This window comes from Lissotriton vulgaris, chromosome 4_1 (genome assembly GCF_964263255.1).
Source record: "Lissotriton vulgaris chromosome 4_1, aLisVul1.2, whole genome shotgun sequence".
NCBI classification, from domain to species: Eukaryota; Metazoa; Chordata; class Amphibia; order Caudata; family Salamandridae; genus Lissotriton; species Lissotriton vulgaris.
Window position 1 is genome coordinate 980,551,199 of NC_141691.1, and position 20,191 is coordinate 980,571,389.

At 40.3% G+C, this 20,191-nt stretch overlaps 1 protein-coding gene across 1 annotated transcript in view; it reads right to left on the reverse strand.

Annotated features, from left to right (window-relative positions):
- The window catches only part of LOC147722777 (cytosolic non-specific dipeptidase-like), a 504,245-nt gene that overhangs the window by 225,140 nt on the left and 258,914 nt on the right, over window positions 1-20,191 (reverse strand). Inside the window, exons 5-6 of the mRNA XM_086965241.1 lie at window positions 1,204-1,286; window positions 913-1,110 (exon numbers count right to left, since the gene is read on the reverse strand). Coding sequence (XP_086821367.1) covers window positions 913-1,110; window positions 1,204-1,286 — 281 coding nt within the window. The remainder of the gene's footprint in view (window positions 1-912; window positions 1,111-1,203; window positions 1,287-20,191) is intronic.

Sequence of the window (20,191 nt, forward strand, 5' to 3'; positions counted from 1 at the left end):
ACTCGGAATATGCTCGGTAGTCCTGCTGCGGCACTGCCAGAAAATTCCTTCTTCAGACCGTCATGCCGTGGGATCCTGGATTCCGGCAGAGGCGGAGGTCCTCTGGCGGTCTGACTGCGCCTCTCAGAATGCAGCACATGGTGCTATACTCGTAATGTGGCCATTAGTCCAACATGTACCAGAACAAAAGGGCACACATCAATAAGCCCGTTTGGCACCTCAGCAACTCACCTCAGCCTTTGATTCATTTATGCTTGATAAAACGTGCTCCCTTTAGTAGAGTATTGCTGGTAAATGTAGCTATTTATTTATTATTTTATTTGTTAAGCTTATAAGGCACACAGCTACCCAAGAAGGGTTTCCCGGCGCCGTGATGCAGCATAGTAGGTGGTATGGGATTCGCATGAATTTTATCTAATTGGTTGAACAACCAGGTCTTGATGTTTTTTCTAAACCTGGTGTAGTTTTCCTCCTTGCGGATGTGGGGAGGGAGTGTGTTCCAGAGAGAAGGTCCTAGGTGTGAGAAAGATCTGCCTCCTATTCTTGCGAGTTTGAACCTAGGCAGACAGAAGTTTGATGCGGTTTGTGACCGTAGGTTCCGTTTGGGTGTGTAGGGATGGGCTAATGCTTGGAGGTACTTTGGTGCCGTGCCAGCTTTGATCCTGAAAATATAGCTCAGGGCTTTGCACTACTTTCATATGATATATCACTGTATACATTGCTAATTCTAAGTCTTGATGTCCAAGCTAATGCTGGTTTATGTAAGTGTTGTGCATAAAATCAACACACTGGTCGGATGGATGCAGGTACTACTACAGGCTTAAAGGATAAATTACACATCAATACACGATAAGATTTCATTGTACCTTGTTCTTGGAATAAAATGCATCAGAGTGTTCTTCTACACTATACCTCCACAAAAAAGTAACTATTTCCTCGTGCTCCATATGTGATGCCTGGTACTTTGCTGACCCACGGTGAATCCGCAATCACATAGTAATCGACATCAGCGAGAAAAGTGTCTCTTTTTTGTTTAATAAGTTCATCTAAACCTTCGGAACCAACTTCTTCCATTCCTTCAATGATGATCTTCACATTCATGGGGAGTACCTATCCAAAGATAATCAATAGCATTTGTAAGAAATTGCCTCAGAATGGACAAGATGATCTTTTTAATTGGGTTATTGAAAAAAGGAAACGTACATTGACCTGAACTGCTTCAATTGCATTCAGTAAAGCCAGAATGTGTCCTTTGTCGTCATCAGTGCCCCGTCCATACAAATTACCTTAAAAACAAAGATGGTTAGATAACATTTATTAAAGTACAGCATTGCTAAGTCAATTACCCGTCCAAAAAGTGCCCTGTACATGCAAAGTAGAGTAGTGTAAAACAATGGACCCTTCAAGTGAAATTTACTGAGGTTACCCTAAAACTTTACTCTGGTATTCTTCCTCAAAGGGATGTATGACGTTACAACGCATACTTTTACAACGCATACCTTTACAACGCATTTTTACAACGCAACATCCATTACAACGCATTCCATTGCAACGCATGCCATTACAACAAATTTTTAAAAACTACCTTTACAACGCATTCCATTACAACGCATACTACCTTTACAAAGCATACCATTACAACGCATACCATTACATTGCATGTATGGTACGTATTGGATAGTGTAGGGGGAAAAATTACTATACTAACTCCAGGGGTGTGCAACAGTAGGGTAAGTGTTGGATAGTGTAGGAGTAAAAATTACTATTCTAACTCCAGGGTGTGCAACAGAAGGGTAAGTGTTGGATAGTGTAGGGGTAAAAATTACTATTCTAACTCCAGGGGGTGCAACAGTAGGGTAAGTGTTGGATAGTGAAGGGGTAAAAATTACTATTCTAACTCCAGGGGGTGCAACAGTAGGGTAAGTGTTGGATAGTGTAAGGTTATTATGCGTTGTGATGGTATGCGTTGTAATGGTATGCGTTGTAATGACTGCGTTGTAATGTCATGCATTGTAGTGGTATGCGTTTTAGTGTCATGCGTTGTAATGGTTGCGTTGTAATGGCATGCGTTGTAATGGATGTTGCGTTGTAAAAGTTTCTTTGTAATGGTAGAGCGTTGTAAAAGTTGGGTTGTAAAGGTTGTTTCCCTCTTCAAAGATACAAAAATTTCAATGATTTGTTTTTTGTATTCTGGTTATTTTATTTTCAGCAAAAAGATACAGAGTGCATACATCAAAGAGAGGACAGCCTTCGTTACTTGTACATCTTACAAATCCAGATGAAAACATTCAACTTATTAATGCAGTACATCTCCATTACATCATGTAGGCGAGCAATCCTGGTAAATAATGAGAACATGAAAAAGAAAGAAAACACAGAAGAGAAACGAGCAGAGAAATGAAGAAGACAAACACTAACTGCACAATTGCCTGAGCCCATGAGCCCAGCACTTAGCTTCCATCCATGGATAGCCATCTCCCAATCGTTGGCAGTGTACAAATTCTATCTATTGAGGGAGAGCTGCTCAGCGCAACACAGTATCTCAGCCTAATCTGAAGCTTCTTCAATTAATCCACGCAAGTGCATATAGGCCCCAAATGGTTCCCAGATATCTCTGGGGCAGTAAGAATCCCTTAAGCCCAGGCAGTGTAGGGGGCGCAGCAGGGAAGGAGGCATAAGAGGCACGCATGGCTGCTTTAAGCTAATAATAGGTAAATCGGTTTAAAAGGTTCACTGTGTCCTCCTCAAATAATTGCTGTGGCTAAATGAATACCCCGTCAGGGAATGCAGCTCCGACAGTAGTAAGCTGGATCAATCTAAGTCTATCACACACGCCTTTGTCCTAAGTAAAGGAAATTCTTGTGTGCCTGATCAATGGAACTGAGGGAGTGAATAGAACATCGAACTCAACGGTGTCAACTCCCGCCCGCGGGCAGGATTGTGTCCTGTATAACACCATTGGTAGTGACTGCGGTGCGGCAAGATCATGCTCAGGTACTGTGTATGCCATAAACTCTGTAGGGTACTGATGGAGCAAGGTTTCGCATGTAAAGCGACTTGCTTGTACTCAGTCCTCTCGGCATAACGTTAATATACTAATCAACATGTTTGTTCTATTAATATCGCATGTCACATAAACATTGGGTATCTAGAAGAAGCTTGCATATGTGTTTCTATAACGATAATCTGCTTGCACTAAAATGGCTGCTGCTACACGGAATTTCGTACTGCGCATGCGTCTGTCATACTCACGTGACATGGCGTATCTTTCGCTTGGAGGGAAACTTTCGCTTTTGCACACTAGAACTAAATATGGCTGCTCTGTGTAACCGCATACATGAAGCTTGCACTGCTGCTTTCGCTAAGCTGTTCATTCTGCTTAACCGCAACGCAATGTGGAGGAGTGTGGCTAAATGGTTGGAGCGGCAGACCCTGATGCAGAGATCTGGCCCGGGACCAGGGTTCAATTCCCAATGCAGCAGGGTCTTGGGCTCATTTGTCTGCGGACTGGATAATTCTCGCCTCTGCGCTTACTCTAATCATGGAGTCCTACGCTGCAACTCTGGGCAATAGCTTGCTTAATCTCCACAACGGCCCCTACAACACTGGGATGCCTGGCTTCACTTTGGGGGGTGCCCATGAGGGGCATCTCACAAGGAGAGCCAGGAAGGGTTCCACAGCGTTATACAGCGCTGGGACGCCCCGGTGATGGGCAGCTGTGCGCTTTACAAGTATCCTACATTTGCAATAGTTAAAAATAAAGTAATGGGAATAGGATAGAGATAAGTGGTATACAGTGCATTCATTTATTCTGTGTTCTCAAACTGTTTCTTTTATATTCTTACATGGAAATCAATTTGGGCCTGACGCCTGACGCTGAACTCTATATTGAAAGAATCTGCATCTGCGCAGAAGGAACACAAAACCCTGAAGCATTGGCATTGAAACCCGGCCAAGTCATGACTTGCTAGAAAATGTTCCTGGGAAGGTCAACTTCTGACCCCTGTGAAGGAAGATAAACTAAAAAATGGACTACATTGTAATCATTATTGATACATTCACTGCCGGGTGGAATAAAAAGCACATGAGAAAATGAAATTTGATGGGCGGGAATATTATTATAATATTCTTTGGTAAAAGTTTCATTTTGATATGGTGTGCCCAATCAAAATTGGGGATTCTTACACTTTCAACATTGGGGGGTGGTACACTGACCTGGAAAAGAATATAATTAGGCTAGGCTTAGTTAGTTAATTTGTCAGACTTGTCCGAATAGCTGACCTGTCACTGACCCAACACACTCAATAGGTGATAGAGAACAGAGGTGCTGCGGAGCACTCTGTCAGAAGATTCGCTGACCCAATCAGGGTTCTGGGAAGCTGAAGTGCTGGCGAAGCACTTTGTCGGGAAATCGATAACCCATTAGAGGTTCTGGCTGTTAGCTGCAGAGAGGGAGTAGCGCAGGTGTTGCAACTGAACTGCGGGTGCCGGTCTTAACCTTTGGTGGTCCTGTCCTGATCCAATTTGGCTTTACCTATCCTGATTCTAAATCTGCACCTGCAAGCCTACTGGCGACTGCAACTTTTGGGGTTTCTGTCCTTTGTCCAGCCCCTGGCCAGGGTTGGTCTTCACACCATTCTAGGTAAATATAAATCTGTGTGGGTTTGTCATTGCTTGGTTTCCCTTCTCTTTACCCTTCCTACCATAAAAGGTTTTCGATTGCTTATTATGTTCCTTTTCTTACCCTTCCCTGTTGTTAAATGCCAAATTTTTTGATTATTTTCATGTTCCTTTTCTTTCCTTCCCTTATTGACAAATGTTTAGTATAATATATCTTTAGAATAGTTATACATTAATTCTGATCTTCATAATTGAAAATCTTTAGGTGTTTAATTATTGGATCATGACCATTTAAGAAATTTAGATAACGATTGTAAAACTTTCCAAATTTGTGGTTATTATATGAGTGCAAATGGTATTTTTCTACCTATTATTCTAACACCTTGATCCCTTAGGACTTTTGGTACCAGTGACGTGGATTGGTAAGCCAATGGTATAGGTCCTAAAAGAAAGTTATAAATCACTGATTAGAGAAAGTGCACAGGTTACCTGATTAAACTCACGAGTATTGTTTATGGGCTCAGGTGAGTATGGTAAACTGAGTCGGGTGACCTGCGAGCTCTATCAGTATATTCTTTTGGTAGCAGCATGATGATTAGGGTTTAGTTAAGATAGGTAGTTACTTAGTTGGTTAATGAAAAATATTTTTGCATATTTGACATCGTATTAATTGTATTGATTTATGTATTAACCAAAATTGTTCGAACCTGTTATATGTTTTGTCTGGAATCCCCAGGGGCAGAATAGCGGGTGGTAAATGGAAGGTACACTGCAGTGAGGTCACTTACCTGAAGGAAATAAGTGCAAGGTTAGGCACTATTTAGGGATTTTTCTGTATGAATGTGTAAATAAATTATAGCAAAGAGTTAGCTAGCAAAACTTTTAGTGTGATATCACCCAGAAAGGGTCACACGGAAGGAGTAGCAGGTTCGTCTGAGCTTGATTGGTAGCAAAGGGGTTCGCTGGTGAAACTTTGGCCTTAGTATATCCTGAAGTGGATAAGTCTGAAGGAGTAGCAGGTTCTCTAATGCTTGCGTGAAGGGTAGTCGGAAGGGATCTACTCGTAGTATATGAAGAGTAAGTGGAAGGGATTTACTTGCAGTGTGTGAAATTATTCTTTCCTTTGAATTAGTCACTTAGGTACAGTGGCAAATGTTTAACATTTTTAAATAATAAAATCTGCATTGAAAGTGAAAAAAATTAAGTTTTCATATTACCTTGCAAAGGAGGGAGTCAGTCGCGGAGCTGTGCTGACGTCACTCAGAGCCGCGCTGGCATTGGTTGAGACAGCGGATGTGTAGCTGAGGTAATAATTGTAAAGGAGGTTTGAGCACAGGAGCGTGGGAACTAGTCGCACGAGAAAAGCCACGCAACCATTGGTTGAAATTATTTGAATTCTAAAATTTGATTGGTTGCTGAAAATAAAAAAAATGCGCTGGTATTGGAATAATTTGTAAATAAAATTGAGAATATCTAGAAGATTCGGGTGGCATATAGGTCCGCTAGTAGGAAATAGACCTGATAGGAGATATTTAGGGTTCGCACAAGAACAGCACATAAGAGGAAGACCCTTTAATATGTACGGAGGAAAGAGAAAAATGTCATTCATTAAAAGAATGAAGAATTTTCACAAGAAAGATAAAGTAATTAAAACAAGAGAAGGAATTATCATTCAACCACCAAATACGCCCGCATCATACATGATGGTAGAAAGGGGCTATCACACTTGTGTGTTGTTAGAAAATTTGATGGAGTACACAAAAGATTATGGTGTTTTAGCATTTCCAGAAAATGGTACATTTTATGTCAGAGTTTTACACAATCTGAGAACTCGCATGAATGAATTAGATCCCAGACCTAGATTAACGCAGTATGAGGCATTGGAGGAATGGGAAACTGAGGATTTTGAGCGAGATAGACCCAGAAGTAATGGTAATTGGAGTAGGTTTTACCCCCGAATTTCAAAAGATACAAGAGATAAATTAATGATACAATGGAGACAGTCCATGTTAGTGGAAGGATTATATCCTGTATTAACTTTAGAAGAACCCACTGGAAGTAAAAAGACTGAGAAAACAAAACATTTAATGACTAGCACTGAGTCAGATGATGATTATTTACAAGATTTGTTCTTGAAAAATCCACCACCTTATAATGAAGTACCCAGTACAGTTAACCAAAATGCTCTGTTTTTGAAACCACCTTTGATTCCACAAGTGGTATAGTGGTTAGAAAAAGTACTGCAAGACAGGGAAAGAGAAGCATTAAATAAACAAAGAAGCGAGTTAATTCAGAAAATTTCCCAATTAATTACAAGTACTGAAGCTCTGACAATTCTGGTAACTATTGGCCCAGTTGTTCCTTTGTACGGAAACAAGCAAGCTAGTCCTAAAACTCCCGTTCTGGCTACACCTGTGGTTCAGCCAAGAAAAGAGCCCTTAATAGTTGATGATCGGGCAAGGGAATGTGAGTCAGTGACTTCCCTGATGGATTTGCCCATAAGAGAACCAGTGGGTGACTCGGTCAGGAAAACCACTCCTATTAATTCTAGAGAAGTACAGATGGAGACATCTTCAGGTACAAGAAGTGCCACAGTAGTAACCCCAGAAGAAATAGAGAGATGGACACGAGAAATAGAGAAACCCAAGTCACAGCCAAAAGTATTAGATGTATTTAAATTAAGAATTGCATTAGAGGAAATGATGACTGCAAATGTGGGATTGGACAGATTAAATACATTCAGTGAAGATGAATTACCTTTATATGTAAAAGCATTACTAGAAATACAAAAGTGTTTCATGAAAAATTAATGGATATGGCAGCTAGTATGGGAATTGACATTGGCAAATCAAAAGTGTTACGAAAACCAAATCGAGTTGAATTTTCTGACAAAAATCTGGAAAACATGAATGCATCAGGGAAAAAAGTCCAAATCAGGGAGTTGATGTCATTATTGCAGAAGTGGGGAGAATTAGAAAAATTGAAAACTAGATGGGCAAAGAAAAAAGAAGAGGCTCAAGCAAAACAAACTGTTTCAGAATATGTATTAAAAGAGACAGAAAAGGTAGAAAAATTATGCCCCATGAAAGAGGGACCAGGTGCAGGTTATGTACATGTCCCATGGTCCCGACAGGATATTTTGTCATTAATAAATGATTTCCCAAAACTTTGAGAAAAACCTGTAGAATGGTACAGACAGGTCGTTAGATTTGTGAAGGTTTCAAAATGTCTTTTGAAAGATTTAGATGGATTGTTTGACATTGTTGTTCCCGTGGATTTTTGGACAGAATGTAAAATTGCTATTGATTGGCCTAGTGATGAATACCCTAGAGACCCAAAAATAGGGGGCACCATCTGATGAGGTGATGAAAAAATATAACCAGGTAATACTCTACCTCAAAGGGAAGGTGCCTGCAAAAGAGACAGATTCGTACCTGTTATATGTTTTGTCTGGAATCCCCGGGGGCAGAATAGCGAGTGGTAAATGGAAGCCACGCTGCAGTGAGGTCACTTACCTGAATGAAATAAGTGCAAGGTTAGGTAAAACCGGAAGCACTATTTAGGGATTTTTCTGTGTGAATGTGTGAATAAATTATAGCAAAGAGTTCGCTAGCAAAATTTTTAGTGTGATATCACCTAGAAAGGGTCACACGGAAGGAGTAGCAGGTTCGTCTGAGCTTGATTGGTAGCAAAGGGGTTCGCTGATGAAACTTTGGCCTTAGTATATCCTGGAGTGGATAAGTCTGAAGGAGTAGCAGGTTCTCTAATGCTTGCGTGAAGGGTAGATGGAAGGGATCTACTCGTAGTATATGAAGAGTAAGCAGAAGGGATTTACTCGCAGTGTGTGAAATGAATCTTTCCTTTGAATTAGTCACTCAGGTACAGTGGCGAATGCCCCATGAGAGAGGTACCAGGTGGAGGTTATGTACATGTCCGATGGTCCTGACAGGGTATTTTGTCATTTAATACACAGCTCCTCCCATTTGAAGGAGGCACCCTGTTGCACAGCTTTGTGATTCAGACGTATCAGTCTTTCTGATTAGTCATCAAATTAATTCTTCCTCATTTTGGGGTTCCAAAAAGTATTTTATTTTTCATCAAGGTTTCCATAAAGTATAAATTTCTGATTGTATGTCCAACATTAACATAATCCAATCTCATTCCTTCCCCAATGCATTTCGGGCTAATAAGAAAGCCCTTCCTCAGGGGACAACTCTACGAAAAAAGGAACAAATCAACATATCACTGTGTGTAGCGAAAAATTACTGTACATACATTGTTCGACCTCACTACATATGCAACCATCATGTCAAGTTAATCAAAAAAGTGCCAGAATGTCCGTGTGGAAGTTAAAAAACCATGCGTGTGTCATTATGTGAAGAAGCCTAATCCGCGGCGGCTCAGAACCCCGATGTGCTTGTGAAGATCAATCCAGTCAATCAGCAAAATACGTGTTAAAACAACCTGATACCACAGTCACCGAATGGTGTGTTTAGAAAAAAGATCCGAACATTTTAGAGTGCATTAAACGTGAGCGGCATACTCACGGACTGTTTATATGAGCTGTGACGCTGTCTCTGCAACAGAACAGCGCGTGTTAAAAAATGAAACGTTAAAGCATTCAGCTCGTTAGTGCAGTATAGCGTGGTCTCGTGCAACGAGTACTTACTAGGTGATGTAGTTAGAAGCGCGCATAGCCGTTGGTCTGTCGGGAACCCCGGAGGTGTTCTCCCTAGGTGCTGTTTTTACCAGCTCGTGAGTACATGCAGAAAGTAAAAACGGACTAAGACCCAAAACTAAACAAAAACGCGGCGGCCATATTGAGTGAGTGAAGTATTAAGAGTGTGAATCGGATATGTAAACATCAAAAGTGTGGTTGTTTCTAATGGGATTCAGGTACTTTCAGCGGAATTATAATACAAGAAAAAAAATTTGAAACATTGCAGGTTACAAATAACACAAAAATTCCATTCGATCATTAAGGCCGTGTGGCTGCATAGATGCCATATAGCGAATCCAAAAGTTTTCTCTTTTGAGCAATGTCTGTTTGTTGTTATGAGTGGGGATAATCTGTTCAAGGATGACAAATTTCAGTTGAGCTACAGAGTGTTTTTGTTCAACAAAATGTGCAGCCACAGTAGATTTCAAATTTCCTGTTCTTATATTGCTTTTATGCTCAAGTAGATGAATCCTGATCTTCCTCTCCGTGTGTCCAATATAACACTTGCCACATGGGCACTTGAGCATATAGATTAAATTGGCTGAATTACAGGTGGCATTCACTCTCAATTTCACAGGGTGACCCTTCATTGGGTGACTGATGGTATTCCCTGGGATACAATTATTGCAATTACTGCAATTGTAGCAAGGACGTAGGCCTCTGTATGTGGTGGATTCACTTTCTTTTGTGGGTTTTTTCAGAACTTCCTTCAAATTGCGACCCCTGGTGTATGCAAACATAGGTGGTTGATCAAAAATACCTCTGAAATCCGGTTCAAAGTTCAATAATGCCCAATGTTTGCGGATGATGTTCTTGTAACAGTTGCTCAGAATGCTATATTTAGAGACCACCACCATCCTGGTGTTTGCTGGTTTGACAGTGGGTTGTAGCAAATCTTCTCGTTTCATGTCTCCGACTCGGCTGACTGCTATGTCTAAGGTTTGTTGTGGGTACCCTCGATTCTTGAATCTTTCCACCATGTTGGTGACTTCTTGTTCACAAGTATTTTCCGAGGATACTATTCTTTTCACACGCATCAGTTGGGATAAGGGTAAATTGCGTTTCAGCCCAGGTCTGTGAAAACTCTGGTGGTGCAAAAGTGAGTTCCTGTCAGTAGGCTTTCGAAAAATTGTGGTATTCCAGTTTCTGTTGTCGCATTGTATCTCCACATCCAGAAAGTGTATGCATGTTCTATCCATGTTCCAAGTGAATTGTATTCGCTGGTTAATGCCATTCCATGTATTTAGAAATTCTGTTAGTTCCAACTCTGTTCCTTTCCAAAGAATGAAAATGTCGTCGATAAATCTCAAGAAGATTTTCCCATGTCTTAACCAAGTGTTGTGGTTGAGGATGTGTGTTTCTTCAAACACTTTCATCACAATGTTCGCATAGGACGGCGCAGCACAATTTCCCATGGCGGTCCCATTTAGTTGGTGAAACCATTGATTGAACACCGTGAAGTAGCTGTGAAAGAGTGTAAAAATCATTAATTCCATGATCAGTGTTTTCATGTCTGGATCCAGATCGGAATTAGCCAATTCTTGTTCAATGGCAGTTATGCCCATGTCGTGCGGTATTGATGTGTAGAGTGAACATACGTCCACTGTACACATTAGCAAATCTTCATCATGGGATGCTTTGATCACTTCTTCCAATTTCACTAGGAAATCTGTTGTATCCCTTATGTGTGACCTAGTATTCAATACAAACGGTTGAAGGTATCTATCCAAAAATTTGCCGATGTGTTCATGTATAGATCCCTTGGTGGACACTATCGGTCTAAATGGTGGTCTAGTTGGATGCTTGTGCATCTTAGGCAACATATATAGCGTCGGTGGTTTTGGATTCTCCGGTGTTAGGTATCGTCGTGTCCGATCATTGATAATTCCTTTATCAAATGCTTTGTTGATGATATCAAGTAATGTCATCAGGAACTCATTGGTGGGATCAGCCCTCAAAGGAGCGTAAGTGTTATTATCGCTTGTGTGAGCCAATACTTCATCTTGATAAAATTTGGCGTCCATGATGACTAACGCGCCACCTTTATCAGCTGTCTGACATACTATGTCGGGATTGTTGGCAATTTTTCGAAGTGTGTTTCTTTCAGCAATCGTCAAATTTTCGAAGGAAATTCTGAAAAAACCCACAAAAGAAAGTGAATCCACCACATACAGAGGCCTACGTCCTTGCTACAATTGCAGTAATTGCAATAATTGTATCCCAGGGAATACCATCAGTCACCCAATGAAGGGTCACCCTGTGAAATTGAGAGTGAATGCCACCTGTAATTCAGCCAATTTAATCTATATGCTCAAGTGCCCATGTGGCAAGTGTTATATTGGACACACGGAGAGGAAGATCAGGATTCGTCTACTTGAGCATAAAAGCAATATAAGAACAGGAAATTTGAAATCTACTGTGGCTGCACATTTTGTTGAACAAAAACACTCTGTAGCTCAACTGAAATTTGTCATCCTTGAACAGATTATCCCCACTCATAACAACAAACAGACATTGCTCAAAAGAGAAAACTTTTGGATTCGCTATATGGCATCGATGCAGCCACACGGCCTTAATGATCGAATGGAATTTTTGTGTTATTTGTAACCTGCAATGTTTCAAAAAAATTTTCTTGTATTATAATTCCGCTGAAAGTACCTGAATCCCATTAGAAACAACCACACTTTTGATGTTTACATATCCGATTCACACTCAATACTTCACTCACTCAATATGGCCGCCGCGTTTTTGTTTAGTTTTGGGTCTTAGTCAGTTCTTACTTTCTGCATGTACTCACGAGCCGGTAAAAACAGCACCTAGGGAGAACACCTCCGGGGTTCCCGACAGACCAACGGCTATGCGCGCTTCTAACTACATCACCTAGTAAGTACTCGTTGCACGAGACCACGCTATACTGCACTAATGAGCTGAATGCTTTAACGCTTCATTTTTTAACACGCGCTGGTCTGTTGCAGAGACAGCGTCACAGCTCATATAAACAGTCCGTGAGTATGCCGCTCACGTTTAATGCACTCTAAAATGTTCGGATCTTTTTTCTAAACACACCATTCGGTGACTGTGGTATCAGGTTGTTTTAACACGTATTTTGCTGATTGACTGGATTGATCTTCACAAGCACATCGGGGTTCTGAACCGCCGCGGATTAGGCTTCTTCACATAATGACACACGCATGGTTTTTTAACTTCCACACGGACATTCTGGCATTTTTTTGATTAACTTGACATGATGGTTGCATATGTAGTGAGGTCGAACAATGTATGTACAGTAATTTTTCGCTACACACAGTGATATGTTGATTTGTTCCTTTTTTCGTAGAGTTGTCCCCTGAGGAAGGGCTTTCTTATTAGCCCGAAATGCATTGGGGAAGGAATGAGATTGGATTGTGTTAATGTTGGACATACAATCAGAAATTTATACTTTATGGAAACCTTGATGAAAAATAAAATACTTTTTGGAACCCCAAAATGAGGAAGAATTAATTTGATGACTAATCAGAAAGACTGATACGTCTGAATCACAAAGCTGTGCAACAGGGTGCCTCCTTCCAATGGGAGGAGCTGTGTATTAGTTCTCAATTTTCGCTGGCAGGCACAGACAGCGTCCAACCCTGCTCGCACGCTACAAAAGTACATTGTTGAATACAAAGGTTGAATTACCGCTGTGCAAGTCCTCTATTTATATTTTGTCTTTTACAAATGATTTCCCAAAACTTCGAGAAAAACCTGTAGAATGATACAGACAGATCGTTAGATTTGTAAAGGTTTCAAAATGTATTTTGAAAGATTTAGATGGATTGTTCGACATTGTTGTTCCTGTGGATTTGTGGACAGAATGTAAAATTGCTATTGATTGGCCTAGTGATGAATACCCAAAGACGGGGGCACCATCTGATGAGGTGATGAAAAAATATAACCAGGTAATACTCTACCTGAAAGGGAAGGTGCCTGCAAAAGAGACAGATTCGACTAGAATAGATAGAACTACCCAGAATAAAGATGAGTCTGTGCATGCATATTATGAACGACTGTTACAGGTGTTCAAACAGTACAGTGGTCTGGATAACATTGATATGAAGGACATGACGCATTTCATCTATAGGTTTGTGTCAGGATTAAGGCCAGAAATTTCGCAATGGATTAAGGATCATAAGATTTGCTCGCAGGCCAAGCTGATTAATGAAATCCTTAAATATGCGAAATATTGTGAGGATGAACTCGACAATAAACGAAAAGAGTTAAAAGAAACAGTTATGTGGGCACAAGTGAAATTAGCAGAGCAACAGGAGCTCCAATTGAGGCAAATAAACAATAATCAGAATCGAGGTGATGGTAATGGGGTTCAGCCAAGGGGAACATTTAATAGGGAGGAAGCAAAAAATAAATTCCCCTGTCACGGGTGTTGCAAGTTGGGGCACTGAAAGAACGAGTGTAAAGCTGTGCAAAATAACACTGTCCAAACTAATGATTTGAATCCACAGACGCAGAATGAGGTGCCACAGAAGCCACAGCAGCAGGTAATACAAAACAGTTACCCCTTGCACCTATGCCAAATTATAGAAGCAAATCACACCAAAGTGTGGATACCACAAATTGGGAGAAAAGTGAAAGGAGAGACACCGCGACATCACAATATCTTTTGAGTGATACGTTTTTCAGTGAAGGTACCTACTGACGGTGCCTGGGAAGGGAGGACGAGGAGTGCGTACTTGGCACCTCCTTCCCGGTAGATCAGTCGGGTCAATACATAAAGGAAAGGTTGAAGGAAATGATGTCACCTTTCTATTGGACACTGGTGCTACCTGTTCTACTGTGAGAACAGCGGACGTTCCAAACCTACCCCTCTCGGGAGAAGCGATCCAAGTAGTGGGTGTTTCTAATAAACAAATTAGTACCCCAGTTACGGAACCAATGGAAGTTAGAATAGGCAATTTTAAAGAAATGCACAGATTTGTTGTATGTGATTCAAGTCCAGTGAACCAGTTAGGTAGAGACATATTGTGCAAAATGAATTGCACAATTTTCTGCACCCCAAGCGGTGTTGAGATACAAACCCCAGATGAAGACAGTGTTTATAAATTAATGTTAGCAAAACAGGAAACTGAAAATAAAAAGTTGACTATAGAAGACTTACCAGAAAAACTACGACAAACTGTAAGTCTTAACGTATGGGATTTTACTGGAAAAAATGTAGGATTAATGGCAAATGTCGATCCTATAAAAGTGACAGTGAAGGAAGGTGCAGTTTACCCAATACTCGACAGTACAAAGTTAGCGCAGAAATAAAAGCAGGTGTTGCAGCAGAAATAAAGCGTTTAGTTGAAGCAGGTATTTTACAAGAAATAATGAGCAGTCCATGTAATTCACTCATAATTGGAATAAAGAAACCGAGTGGCAAGTATAGGATCGTATAAGACCTTCGCAAGACTAATAAGATTGTTGTCCCAAGTTGTCCAGTTGTGCCAAATCCTGCAGTGATTCTGTATCAGATACCATGGGAGGCTGGATGGTTTTCCGTAATAGACTTGTGTCATGCATTTTTCTCGATTCCATTGCACCCGGATAGCAAATTTATTTTTTCTTTTGAATTTGACAGTCATGTGTACGCCTGGCACTGCGTTCCTCAGGGGTATACAGAGAGTCCATTGATTTTTTATCAGATTTTGAAAAAGTGCCTTGAGTCCTAGGTGCTGCCCGGAGAGCCAGTCCTGGTCCAGTATATAGATGACCTATTGGTGGCATCTAAAACTCATAAAAGACTGTGTTGTTGATACCATTGCCTTGCTGAATCATTTGGGTGAAGGAGGGCATAAAGTGTCACCTGAGAAATTTCAGTTTTGCACAACATCAGTGAAATATCTGGGGCACCAGATAGAAAGAGGTGTCAGTAGGGTTACTACAGAAAGAATCAGAATAGTTAAAAACATGAACTTACCTAAAACTCAGAAAGAGAACATAATGTTTCTTGGAGTTGTAGGTTACTGCAGGCAATGGATTGTGGGATTTGCAGTTCTAGCAAAGCCATTGATACAAATGACAAAGAAAAGGGCAAAAGACCCAGTAGAATGGGATGATGAAAGAGTGACTCCTTTTTATAATTATATCTTGTGTCAAATGTTTATGTTATGAAATGTACTTTTATGATTATTATATGTAAACAATCGAATAAAGATATTTGACTGACTGACAGTGTATGTTCCACATGCAGTTGTGATTTTGTTAACCCAGATCAAAACCCAGTATCTCACTCCTAGTCGGCTGACTAAGTATGAGCGAATCCTTGTAGGTGCAGGAAATGTACCCATCGCTAGGTGTAATATCTTGAACCTAGCAACAATGCTACCTGATTCACACTTTGCAGCAGTAGAGGGAGAAGTCGAACATGATTGTATCGACTTGACTGAATACAGTACAAAACCACATCCTGACATAAGAGAAGAGCCATAAATTGATTCTGAATATGAGCTATTTGTAGATGGCTCATGTATGAGACATGAGGAAGGAGGCTTAAGTGCCGCCTAAGCAGTGTGTACTTTGGGGGGTCCAATTGAAGCATCCTATTTACCTGGAATCAAGTCTGCACAAGTAGCTGAATTGTTTGCCCTGACAAAAGCCTGCAAATTTGGGAAAAATTGGAAAGTAACCATATACACTGATAGCTAGTATGGTTACGGGGTTGTGCATGACTATGGCCAATTATGGATGCAAATGGAGTTTCTGACTTCTTCAGTTACTCCAATCAAAAATGGTGATTATGTAAAGGATTTACTTGAAGCAATTCAATCACCAAAAGAAGTGGCTGTGGTCAAGTGCGCTGCTCACAAATCTGGAAATGACAATGTTACCGCTGGTAATCAATATGCTGACCAGTTAGCCCAACATTGTGCTAAATTCAGAATGGCTGCAGACAAGAATGTTGAAGTAGGTGAAAACAGCTGCCAACTTATGTTGCTTGAAGGTGTGAGAAAGTGGGAAGAAGTGAGAGATTTACAAAGTGAAGAAGAACCAAAAGAAAAGGAAGAATGGAGAAAGATAGGTTGTCAGAGAAGGGTTGAGGACGGTGTCATTGTTTACCTTGATGGTAGGCCTGTGTTTCCAGACTGTATGCTTGCTCCTATGGCTAGGATGTTCCACAGAGATACCCACTTCGGAAGAGATGCCATGATTAGATTGTTCAGACAGAGTTGGTTCAATGCGAGATTCAGGAACATAGCAGAATCACTTGGCCAAAGAGTTTAATTTGTCAGCTGATGAATCCTGGAAAGAAAACTGTAGTGTTACCAGGAAGGATTGGGAAGGCAGAGGGTCCCTTCATACGATCACAGATTGATTTCATTCAGTTACCCCCTTGTCAAGGACCAAAATACATTCTTGTCATCGTCTGCCTATTTTCAAAATGGGTGGAAGCTTACCCCACACGTAGGAATGATAGCATCACTGTAGCTAAACTCCTACTTAGAAAACTCATCCTGAGGTTCGGTTTTCCAGAAACAATTGAATCAGACCGAGGAAAACACTTTAATAGTGAAATAATCAGTCTAATCTGTGAAGCATTCAATGTTAAACAAAAGCTGCACTGTGCATACCGCCCAGAGGCTTCTGGAGTGGTAGAACAACTGAATGGCACAATCAAGTCAAGATTGGGAAAGATTTATGAGTCTACCCGACTAGAGTGGCCAGATGCTTTACCTCTTGTTCTGATGGGACTCAGAAGTATTCCAGACCGGACCACAGGCTTGAGGTCTCATGAGATACTGATGGGAAGAGCAATGAGGCAAGCATGGGTGCCAGGACACAAACTGATAAATATATCTGATGATTTAGTACTAGAGTAGTGCAAAGAACTGGCTGACCAAGTGTGTTCTACCTCTCACCAGGTTGGGAAAGACGCTGTCGCCATCAAGCAACACCAGCACATGACCTAAACCCAGGTGATTGGGTAGTGCTAAAGAAACATACACGAAAATCTTGCCTTGCACCGAGGTGGGGAAAATCACGTCAAGTGATTTTGGTTACCACCACAGCTGTAAAGTGCGAAGGAGTTCCACATTGGATCCATGCCAGTCATACAAAAAGAGTGACTGAGCCTGATGAAACTGAAGCTGAAGGTTGTGCAGCTGAGGGGTCTCAAGATATCGATCCTGAAGTAGCTGAAGAGGAACAACCGAGCACCAGTCAAGATGATTGGATTCCAGTAGTTGAGATACCTGCAGAATACGTGAGAACCAGAAGTCAAACCTATCTAGACAGTCAGATTGATAGTAAGGATGAGATAGAATGGACTCAGATTACAGAAATTCAAGCCAATGGTAATCTTGAGGAGGATCAGATAAGGGAAAATCAAAATACTCAGACATTCCAAATACCTGTCACAGCTCCAGAGTCTGAGGAGGGACAGATAGGTAAAAGGGCAGAAGCTCAAGCAGAAGAAAATCAAGGGTTCACAGAGCTTGAGCAGGACCAGATAGGGTTAGAAAAATGTGTTCAGGAAGAAGACGGTGAATCAAATCAAAGTCAAATTCAGCAGATACCTGAACAAGGCCAGATTAGTAACCAGGCAGAAGAAACAGAAATAAGACCTGGACCTAGTCAGATAGAGAGGGATACAGAAGACAGCATTTAAATAGATGTGCCACAACTGAATGAAAATAAAAGAGCTTGGGAAGAAGGCCAGAGCACAGTGCCAGCTAAAAGTCTCAGAAAAGGAGACAAGTGGCCCAGGTTTGTTAAAAGATTGAGACTTCGTCTAAAACTTATATATGAGGAACCAGAACAAGTTAATGAAATAACTAGTCAAACTGAACAGTCTGTAATACAACCAAGAAGGAGAAGTCCACAACTGAAAAGGCTGAATAATAAATTCAGAGGCCCTGAATGGACTTACATCGTCCTTGAAGATTTTGAAAACCTAGAAAAAAGTGACGAAAGTGATGACGAATTGATTGCTGATCAGACTGACGGAGAAGTGAGACCCACTTGAAAATTTCACAGGGTAAAAGACTGTGTAAAAGCTACAAAGACGGGTTAAATCTCCTGAGTCAGAAATGGCTGATCATACTGTTAATGGAAGACCGAAAACAAATTGTTTAAAAACATGCTGTAGGATATGCATATGTAGTATAGCAATAGTACTCATAGTATGGTTAGGACTGACAATAGCTATTCCTTACATAATGAGTAGAGACATGAAGAATGATAATAATGAGTTACCAATGACAGATAAACCTAGAAGAATAGATATACAAGAAAAAGCACTTAGCATTAAACAACAGAAGGTAGATTTAGAAGCATCATATGAGGAAGGACTACATTATACTAGAATTAAAAATAGAACTCATTTAAATGTATTTGCAAACCTATTAGTACACTATGTAGAAGCTATGGAAATAGAAGATTGCTATGTTTGTATGAAGTTACCTACGTCAGTAGCTGAAGGTGTGACTTACCACCATTTACCACTGACATATGGTATTTCATGTAGTGTTTTAGCTAGTTTATTATATAAGAGAGGACCTTTTCAATATTATTATTCTAATTCAGATGTGACATTTTCTGAATTTCCTAAACGTAGTAACTTGAACCCTGTACATATTAAGAGTGATGTAACACGTTATAGGGTGAATATTTCCTAACAATAGGTACAATAGACATAGCTGAAGCACACAAAAATAATTTAACATGCTTATTACAAGAAAAAGAGAAACATTTTTTAATATGGTTGAGAGAAGGAGAGAGAATTTCCAAAGAAAGGCAAATGATAAGAATCATAAGATTCCTAAATGGACCGAAAATTTAGGGTCCACCCCAAATTGCAAAACTCAAGCTGCTATGTTGCTGGATTTCGAAAAGAAAGGGAAACTCTGTCTCCATAGAGAACGAACAAGTTATTATAACAATGTATTCATTTGTTCCAGTGAATGTGAACACAATTATAAGATAATTGGGGGTTGGGGTTTCAAAGATGGAACTGAACCTGTGTTTCCTGGAACCTATTGTATATGCGGAAACAAGGCTTATTACACATTCAGATCACTGGTATGGGAGCTGTTATTTTGGAATAGTCTTCCCAAAAATATATCATGTATGTAAAATCACTGGAAACAATGAAGTGACTAATGGATTAATATGTAGTAAAAGAGCTAGTTTTGGTGAAATAGTAGGTGATATATTTAGTGCATTGATACCTGGGAGTGGCTCTGAATACACACAGAATTTGTAAATTGTCAACAGTAGTGGATCGGTTATCAACTGGCACTGCTGGAGGATTCTTGATGGTCAATACCGAATTGGTTGCGATCAGATCAATGGTTTTACAAAATCGACTTTCTCTTGATACATTATTAGTGAAAGAGGGCGGTTTTACAAAATCGACTTTCTCTTGATACATTATTAGTGAAAGAGGGCGGAGTCTGTAGAATGTTGAAAGCGCAACATTGTTGCACTTACATACCTGACAAAAGTGTTGAAATTAAGGTGTATGTGAGAAATATTACACATTTAGAAAAATAGCTCAAACCACTGGAGGATGATAGTGCATGGAAGAGACTTACTGATGGTCTCTCCTCAATAGGTAGTTGGGTTTCTAATGTAGCAAAAAAGTTTTGTAGGTAAAATACTGATGCCAATGGCGGGAATACGTTTACTGATTTAGGGATAATAATCTGTTGCAAATGTCAAAAGCACAAAGAGGCATATACAGTAAATAATAGAGGGAAAAAGAGAAATATTGACGAGCTAGAATTAGAAGAGTTACATGGAAATATATACATGAAAGTGAAAAACTTTCACACAAACAATGAAAAGAAACAAAATAAAAAGTTTGAAGAAATTGAG